Here is a 9,612-nt window from a genome sequence, read left to right as displayed (position 1 = left end):
AAGCATGCCATCTCAATGTCCTAACTGCCAAGTTTAAGGGGGGCCTTTGGCAGGCTTCAGGCGTCTCCCTTCTTCCCTAATTATCCCTATTCTTGAGGGTCAGACCCCCTGCCTCGCACAACTCAGAGGGGGACCTGAAAGCTTTTTAAAAACAACCCAATGTCTCCTTTTGGAGCGGTGAAAAGGATGCCCCGCCCCCACCTATGAAAAGAGATTTGGTAGTTTCCAAGTCTTTAAATCAAAGATTCAAGTCTCTAACCCCTCACCACCCAGGACCCCCCCGAGGCCCAGGAACCCCCTCCCATCCCGGCCTAAGGGCTTCGGACGGGTCCCGGGACCCCCGTCCCAGCCCGCAGTTCCTGTGGGTCTGCACGCAGAATTCACCGAGGACCTGTGTTACTTCCCTTGCGAAGAAACAGAATTATCGTCAAAATCTGGGTGGAAACGATTCCATTTTTGTCCCAAAAATAAGGAAAGCATCTACTTTACCACCCCTGAGAAAAAGAACTTTGAGGGGCAAAGGAGCGAACAGGTAATTTAGAAGAAAAACAGAAAGTGGTCTATGACTGCCTTGGACTTCCTTGGGAGTTGGGGGAGTTGGGGACTCCTGGACAAGTTGCCTTTGGGGTTACAGGAAAAGTAACTGGTGAGCATGAAGCCCGAGGCTTCTCGGATCATTTCCCGACCAAACCCGAGTGATTTGGTGCGGGATATTTTAATATTTTCTCCCTTTTGTGAGGTGGAACAAACACAACTTGGGCGCAGCGCGGCGGCTCGGAGCCTGCCAGGCGGCGGGCGCGCGGAGCACCAATCAGCGCGCGCCTGCGCTCTATATATACCGCGGCCCTGCCCCGCGCCGCTCCATCGGTGCTGCGCCACTTGTACCCGCGCTCTAGTCCTCAGCATGTCGGAGACCGCTCCCGCCGCTCCCGCCGCCGCCCCCCCGGCGGAGAAGACCCCGGTGAAGAAGAAGGCGGCTAAGAAGCCTTCCGGGGCGCGCCGCAAGGCGTCCGGGCCCCCGGTGTCCGAGCTGATCACCAAGGCCGTGGCCGCCTCCAAGGAGCGCAGCGGGGTGTCGCTGGCCGCGCTCAAGAAGGCGCTGGCGGCCGCCGGCTACGACGTGGAGAAGAACAACAGCCGCATCAAGCTGGGCCTCAAGAGCCTGGTGAGCAAGGGCACCCTGGTGCAGACCAAGGGCACCGGCGCCTCGGGCTCCTTCAAGCTCAACAAGAAGGCGGCGGCCGGCGAGGCCAAGCCCAAGCCCAAGAAGGCGGGCGCCGCCAAGCCCAAAAAGCCCGCCGGGGCGGCCAAGAAGCCCAAGAAGGCGACGGGCGCCGCCACCCCGAAGAAGGCTGCCAAGAAGACCCCGAAGAAGGCCAAGAAGCCGGCGGCTGCCGCTGTCACCAAAAAGGTGGCCAAGAGCCCCAAGAAGGCTAAGGTGGCCAAACCCAAGAAGGCGGCCAAGAGCCCAGCCAAGGCTGTGAAGCCCAAGGCGGCTAAGCCCAAGGCTGTCAAGCCCAAGAAGGCGGCCCCCAAGAAGAAGTAGACTGCCTGCTTCCCAAACCCCAAAGGCTCTTTTCAGAGCCACCACGGACCTCCGGGAAAGAGCTGGACACTTCTCGCTGTCTGCTCTCGGCCTCCGCCCTCGCTCCGCTCCCCCAGAAGCTGTAACGACCCACGCGTGGGGTTGCGGGGCCCAGGGGCCTGCTCAGCGTCGTCGGCGCTCCCGCCCCTCCGCGGCCCTGGCCCGCGGCCAGCTGCGCGGCGGGTGTTTCCGCTGGCCGGTGTGCGCTCAGGCAGCCCTGCCAGCCCCTCCCCGAGCCTGCGAGCTGCCAAAACCAGCGCAGACGCATGGAGCCAGGTTCCCAGCCTCTGATGTCTGCGCTGGGCTGGAGACGGATTCAAAAGTCCCGCCCTGCTCGGGGGTTGGCGCTCGCCTGCGGCCCGCTGCGCTCACCCTGTGCGGTATTGGGTGCCGGCTGCGGTTCGCTCTGTGGTTAGCGGCCGTCTGCCTCAGGGTTTGACGTTCCCGCTGGCAGGGAAGGTGTCCGGGGTGTCAGACGTTTGGCGCGTCTCTGACCCTGGGGCGACAGGGAACGGCCAGCGCCTCTGCCCGCGCCCCGCTGCTGCGGATGCCTGAGGGCCGGGGGCCGCGGGCGCCCTGAAGAAGTGGAGCGGCGGCCTCGCCTGTCCGCCCCGCGACCCTAGGGTCTTCCCCACAGAAAGGTGCGAAGGGCTTGGGCGCAGCAAAACCCACGTCTGGTCGGCCATTTTGTCCTCGTTTGATCACTAGCTAAAACTCAACTTGTTTGTACGCATTTTTTTGTGTGTGTGTGTGGAATCCAGGTGTTTGCGAGAAAAGGTACTGGTTATTGGAAATGTGTATTGGAGGTGCGGAGATGTTCCTTGTAATAAAGGCTTCTGATTTGCATGAGTGTTGTCCAAGTTGTTTCACATGCACGCTTTTGCTCTGCGAATCCCACCGTCCTGTTTTGTGTCCTTGTGGACGCAGACTTTGGCAAACCTAGTGACGCGGGCAGCCTGCTGGAGATCGCACCGCTGCTTCCGGAAGGCCGCCGCCAGGGTGAGTTCATGTCTCTGTAGTGTGGATAGTGACTGGGGTTGCCGCCGGGAGGGAGGGCAAGCGCGAGAGCAGGAGGGAAGAGGAAATTCTGCCCCCCCCCCGCCCCTTCTGTGTCGCTGACTACATCAGCATGAAATAATGCAGCCCTCGGAATTTTGGTTAAGGCTTAGTATTTGGACCTGTCTTTTCTCCAAGACCATTTGTGAACTCTTGTTCATTTCTGTCCCTTGCACCTTTATCATAGACTATATGCACAAGTGTGTTAAATCCTGGGCTCTTTTTTTTGTGGCTTTGGTCTTTGGCCATTCTTTAGGTAGGGTAGGATCATACTGTTTTAAGTGCTGTTCACAACGCTATATGTAATACTCAGCATACCAAGTACTCAAAAATTTAGGATTTTAATAGCTGGTAAATTTCCTCCAATCAAGTACTCAAAAATTTAGGATTTTAATAGCTGGTAAATTTCCTCCAATCACTCTTCCTTTTCAGAATTTTCTGGGTTATTTTTTGGGGGGGTGCTTTTTCCATATGTACTTTCACAGGCCTCTCACTGCCTTATCGCTTGTCCCACATAATAATCCTCAACAATTTATTGGTAGTTTTACTGGGATTATAGGAAACTTTTTAACTTTGGAGCTGCTGAGTCTCCTTATTCAGGAATTATCATGTTTTTCCACTTGTTTGAGTATTTTTTGTTATCCAAGGAGCTTACATTTATCTCCAAATGCATCTTAGCATTTTTATTGCATTTATTTCCAGATATTTTCTCTGTTGCCCTCATTAATGGGAATCTATGTGGTTTTAGATTCCTTGAGGTCCAGCATCTCATGTAGTGCACACTGAAGCTACTCAATTCTCAGATCAATCGGTGAGTGAATTAACCTGTAGAACGGTGCTGTTCATCGTCAAGTGAGCTGAGCACTCAAATGCAAGCCATGGATGTAATCATAAATCTTCTAGAAGTCATATGAGTAAGAAACAGGTGAAATCTATTTTGATTATATGCTTTATTTAATCCTATACATATAAAATAAAATGTTATTCACTCTAAACATCAAGGTAAAATATGTTTCTCATGCCAGCTACTTTCAGTCTCCTATGTATTTGTAGGAAATCAGCTTGACATGACCACAGTCATTTTGGTTGTAATCATTTTGATTGTAGCCCTTTAGGTAACCCTGACAGTTTATCCTTTTGGGATAAACAAGTCATTAAGACCCCTCCGGCTTGTTTTACTGGCCTGACCCTGCCTGGAATGTCCTTCATCTAATGCATGAAGTGTTCATAGTCTAGGTGCACTTACTTTGATAGCTGTGGATCACTTTTGTCTACCTTAACATATAAACCTCTGGCTGCTCACTGGAGATTTATAGGTCTCCTGGCCTCCAGAGACCACATCTGTTGGTAACTCTTCCCCAGTGAATTATACTTTGTATAATCCTGAATTCATCTACCCCTATCCTTGGTTTCTGGTTCTCATACTCTGGGTTTTACTGAAACAGTATTTTTTACTTATAGCACATCTCAGTTCATAGTAGCTCATTTCCAGTGGTGTTATGGCTTGAGTCTAACCATAATAAAGGCATCTTCTTTTCCTTCCTCTTCTCATATTTTACATAACAAAAAACAATTACTGATATTGTGAATGACTAGTGAATAATAACATTTGCATAGGAATTTCAGAAGCCCCCTGAGCAGAGATGACTTGGAATGGCAGACGAAACTTCAGCTTCCACCCAACTGATGCTGAGCCCCATGGTCAGTTTTCCATCAGTGCCCTTCAGGGTCTGAATCTAGGGGATTTACATACAACCAATCCTAACACCGAATATCTGCAGCAAACATATTTCCATAGATGAAGGATGTCCTTGCCTTATTTCCAAATAAGACATATTCCTTGCATTTTCAGAGTTAAAATCCTAAGTCTCCAATTTCATCTAGCCTTCTTCAATACCATATTTCCTCGGTTTTGTTCATTTTTAAATTTTGTGCATTTCATCACAATTGTTCAGATAATTGACTGACTTGGGCCCAAGATAATTCTTCGAATGTAAAACTGTTTGAAGAGAAAATTGACTTTTTTAATGTTTATGAAACTGTTGGGAAGGAAAACTTTTCTTCTACCCTAAGTTCATTGCCTGGGACTTGTGAATTTAACTGACGAAGAACAGATTTACAGCAGAAAAAAAGTAGTTAATTTTATCAGTGTTTTATATGCAAAGAGTTCAAAGAAAAAAAATGACACTCCATCAAGTGGTTAGACTCAGAAACCATTCTAACAAACAGAAGGTGGCCTGGGCTTCAAGAGCCATAAATTGTGAAGTGACTAGGAAATACATGGACACAACTAATGGCCGATAAGGCTGTTTTAGTTAGGTTTGTTTTTGTTGACTCATCTCAGTGCCAACTCTATTTCTAGTGCTTTTCCTGGTATAGCTGTCCTTGTCTTTCACGAAGGAAATTTATGCAACATTCACAAAGGAAGTTAATCTCTATTTTGAGTTGAATAAGAAAATGACAGAGAATTCTTCCTGCATCTATTCTCAATTGCCTTCAGCTAAAAATAAACCTTACACCAAAGTGGCACATTTGGGGAAGACATTCTGATCGCCTTCAAAACATATACTGATTTTGATATTATTGCTATTATTATTTGGTAATATGGCATACTTGGTAACCTCCTGAGCCTCAGTTATTTTGAGTGTGATTAAAGAGGTATATCTATATTATTTTCTTAAACTTACTTTACTCATATGAAAGGCACAGTTACAGAGAAAGAGATCATCCATCCACTGGTTCCCTCCCCAGATGGCCACAACCACCTGGTTTGGGCCAGGCTGAAGCCAGGAGCCAGGATCTTCTTCCAGGTCTCCCACGTGGGAGACCGTCTCCTGCTGCTTTCTCAGGCCCCTTAGCAGGGAGCTGGATTGGATGTGGAGCAGCCAGGTCTTGAGCTAGCACCCATATGGGATGCTTGCTTTGCAGGAGGCAGCTTTAGTGGCTATATCACAATGCTGGCCTCACTGATATTATTGTAGACATTAATTTAAAAGGAAGAGAGGCAGGGAGGGAGGGAGGGAGGGAGACAGAGAGTGAGAGATCTTAAATTCACAGGTTCTTTCCCCACATGGCTGCAACAACCAGATATGGGCCAGGCATTAGCAGCCAGGAGCCAAGAACTCCATCCTCGTCTCCCACATAGAGGGAGAGGCCCAAGAAGTTGTGCCATCATCCCAAGTGCATTAGCAGGAAGCTAGATTGGAATCAGAACTTGAACCCAGAGCTGTGATAGGGATGCCAACAGCGATTTAACCTGTATCACAACACCAGCACCTAGTGCTATTAAACTTTGCACTTAGATTTATAAAACAATACTAGGAAATAGTAATATATTTAATACTTCTCCAAACTGATTAGCTGAAAATGTCCACAAATACTCCATAAACTTTTGACTCATAATTTAGTCACGAATTCTTTTTAACATATGATAGAAATATTACAGAAAAAAATGTTACTTGGCACGTGTTATTGTATAGTTTCATACACAGTCCTCTCAATGCTGAAAAATCAATTGTATTTACTTTCCATAGACAGACTTACAGGTATATTGAGAGAAATATAGAAGGTGACTTGAAGGGTGAAATCCATGCCAAAGATGGCAAGTCCAGTTCAAGGCATTAATACATCGATGGAGAATTCCAGGGGAACAAGGATGGGCCGCAGGGAGAGCGAGCAGACAGCTGAGAACAGGTGTAAAATGGAGGTAGGCCTTTGTCTCACCCCTTGCCCACCGCTTTGGGTGCTGCTGTGGACGCCATATCCCACATGGGAGGGCCTGGGCTCCAAGTCCCAGATCCACTTCGGCTCTCCACATCCGGTTAAATGCGCACTCTGGGAGGCAGCAGGTGATGACTCATTCACGTCAGGTCCCTGCCACCTAAGTGTGAAGACCCACATTGAGCTCCCGACTTTGGGTGTGGCCCAATCCTGCTTCGGGGCGGTATTGAAAATAAACAGACTGGGGGCCCGCGCCCTGGCGCAGCAGGTTAATCCTCAGCCGGCGGCGCCAGCATCCCAAACGGTCACCGATTCGGGTCCCAGCTGCTCCAATCCGATCCAGCTCTCTGCTGTGGCCTGGGAAAGCAGTAAGATGGCCCAAGTCCTTGAGCCCCTGCACCCGCGTGGGAGACCAGGAAGAAGCTCCTGGCTCCTGGCTTTGGATCAGCGCGAGCGCTCCAGCCATAGCAGCCATCTGGGGAGGGAACTAATGGAAATAAGACCTTTCTCTTTCTCTCCATCTCTCAAAGTCTTTTTTTTTTTTTTAAATAGACTGGAAGATAGTTCAGGTACCAAAAAGTAAACAACAACAAAAAGCGAATTACCACCCTCGCCCACGGCTCTGTAAGAATTAGATGATAAAGCACAAAAAACCTCATGAGCAATGAGCCACAATTTCCTTGGCTTCCACTTTCTGTTCAAGTTAAATTTGTGTCCAAAATATTTTAACCCTAGAAACTCGACACTCACGCACTGGATAAAAACTTATCCCTGAAATAATTATGAGAAACTGAATTGAACATTTGGACAAACTAAACTTCTCACAAATTTACGTGTAATTAACTGCACTGAAAACAGCTGAAGAACCTTTGACCCAAGTTGAAGCCGTGTGCACACTGATAGCCCACCTCACCCTTACAAACTCCAAGAAACGAAGCCCAGAGACACTCCTCACCCAGACGTCATTACAACTTCTTTCAAGTGAGTTTGTGGGTGGCTCTGAAAAGAGCCTTTTTGGAATCCGATAAGCTTACAGGATTCACGCCCGCTCCCCGCGGATGCGGCGCGCCAGCTGGATGTCTTTGGGCATGATGGTGACGCGCTTGGCGTGGATGGCGCAGAGGTTGGTGTCCTCGAAGAGGCCGACGAGGTAGGCCTCGCAGGCCTCCTGCAGCGCCATGACGGCCGAGCTCTGGAAGCGCAGGTCCGTCTTGAAGTCCTGCGCGATCTCGCGCACCAGGCGCTGGAAGGGCAGCTTGCGGATGAGCAGCTCGGTGGACTTCTGGTAGCGCCGGATCTCGCGCAGCGCCACCGTGCCGGGCCGGTAGCGGTGCGGCTTCTTGACGCCGCCCGTGGCCGGCGCGCTCTTGCGGGCCGCCTTGGTGGCCAGCTGCTTGCGCGGCGCCTTGCCGCCTGTTGACTTGCGCGCTGTCTGCTTAGTACGAGCCATCTCGCGCCGGTGGGACTCAAACTTCTTGTCTGCGGCGACAGAGCTGCCTTTAAATATCGTTAGGACTACTGTGATTGGCTTCCGGATTTTCAAAAAATCCGCGCGACAAACTCATTGGCTAAAGGAGGAACTTCGATGATTGGTCCACTCAGACAACCTGATTGGCCGGATTCATCCACTGTCCGTTTGGGATGGTAGACGTTTTCTAACATCTGGATCATTCCATCTCAGAAGCGTACCTAACCGTGGAGGGAGATTACCTCAGTAACAGGCCCTAGCGTGGACCCCGAAATCCCTAATTACCTGGGCCTGCCGTCTAATAGCGCCCGATAAACACTGAGCCACGGAAAGGTGCCCTGACTTAAGGCAAAACGCGTTTTACGTTTGAAACAGCTGCACCTCGGGGGCTATTTCCCGACTGACACACCCCCCGTCACTGTGTGGCCTTTCATCCGTCACAATAAATACACGTTTCACTTGTTTCCACAGTTTTCTTAAGCGCTAACGCTATCACCATGGGAAGGACTAATTCCAGTCAGGGTTAGCAGCTTTTTTGTGAAACAGTGGATGGCCCTGAAAAGAGCCTTTGGGTATTTCAAAGCGAGAGTTGCGTCGTCTTTACTGTGGTTTCACTTGCCCTTGGCCTTGTGGTGGCTCTCGGTCTTCTTGGGCAGCAGCACGGCCTGGATGTTGGGCAGCACGCCGCCCTGCGCGATGGTGACGCGGCCCAGCAGCTTGTTGAGCTCCTCGTCGTTGCGGATGGCCAGCTGCAGGTGGCGCGGGATGATGCGCGTCTTCTTGTTGTCGCGCGCCGCGTTGCCCGCCAGCTCCAGGATCTCGGCCGTCAGGTACTCGAGCACGGCCGCCAGGTACACTGGGGCGCCGGCGCCCACGCGTTCCGAGTAGTTGCCCTTGCGCAGCAGGCGGTGCACGCGACCCACGGGGAACTGGAGCCCGGCCCGGGAGGAGCGGGTCTTGGCCTTGGCGCGCGCCTTGCCGCCTTGCTTGCCACGCCCAGACATGGTACAGCCAAACACGCTTCGCAATCTGAAGTAAAGAAAACCATACCCGCCAAGACTGTGCTTTTATAAGCAGCGCAGGGCTACTACAGTACGTCATCCTATTGGTCGAAATAGGTTCGCCTTTTCTGCCCAATAGGAAAAGACAACCCGGATACCTTATTTGCATAAACAACCCCCCTAGAGAAAATTTCTTTGTTGTCCAATCAGAAGTGAGAAGTCTCAAACCCTCATTTGAATTACGGGACTATAAATATATGCACTCCGGCCTGTCATCACTAATCAGCTGTAGACTGAGTCTGTTTTAGTCTCTCAGCCAATATTAAAAGCAATGCCTGAACCCTCCAAATCCGCTCCCGCCCCCAAAAAGGGCTCCAAGAAGGCGATAACAAAGGCGCAGAAGAAGGATGGCAAGAAGCGCAAGCGCAGTCGCAAGGAGAGTTACTCCATCTACGTGTACAAGGTGCTCAAGCAGGTGCACCCCGACACCGGCATCTCGTCCAAGGCCATGGGCATCATGAACTCGTTCGTCAACGACATCTTCGAGCGCATCGCCGGCGAGGCCTCGCGCCTGGCGCACTACAACAAGCGCTCGACCATCACGTCGCGCGAGATCCAGACGGCCGTGCGCCTGCTGCTGCCTGGTGAGCTGGCCAAGCACGCCGTGTCCGAGGGCACCAAGGCTGTCACCAAGTACACCAGCTCCAAGTGAGCTCCCGAATTGGCGCCGCCGCCCCTCACCCCAAAGGCTCTTTTCAGAGCCACCAACTCTTTCACAAATA

At 50.8% G+C, this 9,612-nt stretch overlaps 4 protein-coding genes across 4 annotated transcripts; 2 read left to right on the top strand and 2 right to left on the bottom strand.

The window, feature by feature from the left end:
* The first annotated feature begins 850 nt into the window (after positions 1-850).
* On the top strand, positions 851-2,434 carry H1-2 (H1.2 linker histone, cluster member). Its single transcript, XM_008262462.4, has one exon. The coding sequence runs from the start codon at positions 905-907 to the stop codon at positions 1,544-1,546; it is 642 nt and encodes a 213-aa protein (XP_008260684.1). The 5' UTR covers positions 851-904; the 3' UTR covers positions 1,547-2,434.
* Positions 2,435-2,811: 377 nt separating this feature from the next.
* LOC138849825 (histone H3.1) lies at positions 2,812-8,202 on the bottom strand. Its single transcript, XM_070074849.1, has one exon. The coding sequence runs from the start codon at positions 7,809-7,811 to the stop codon at positions 7,401-7,403; it is 411 nt and encodes a 136-aa protein (XP_069930950.1). The 5' UTR covers positions 7,812-8,202; the 3' UTR covers positions 2,812-7,400.
* A 197-nt stretch (positions 8,203-8,399) lies between these two features.
* LOC100348744 (histone H2A type 1-B) lies at positions 8,400-8,876 on the bottom strand. The gene has a single exon (XM_017344941.3). The coding sequence runs from the start codon at positions 8,831-8,833 to the stop codon at positions 8,441-8,443; it is 393 nt and encodes a 130-aa protein (XP_017200430.1). The 5' UTR covers positions 8,834-8,876; the 3' UTR covers positions 8,400-8,440.
* Positions 8,738-9,598, top strand: LOC103349694 (histone H2B type 1-B). The gene has a single exon (XM_008262459.4). The coding sequence runs from the start codon at positions 9,162-9,164 to the stop codon at positions 9,540-9,542; it is 381 nt and encodes a 126-aa protein (XP_008260681.1). The 5' UTR covers positions 8,738-9,161; the 3' UTR covers positions 9,543-9,598.
* Positions 9,599-9,612: the final 14 nt, after the last annotated feature.

This window comes from Oryctolagus cuniculus, chromosome 5 (genome assembly GCF_964237555.1).
Source record: "Oryctolagus cuniculus chromosome 5, mOryCun1.1, whole genome shotgun sequence".
NCBI classification, from domain to species: Eukaryota; Metazoa; Chordata; class Mammalia; order Lagomorpha; family Leporidae; genus Oryctolagus; species Oryctolagus cuniculus.
This window is presented reverse-complemented; position numbering and strand designations above follow the sequence as displayed.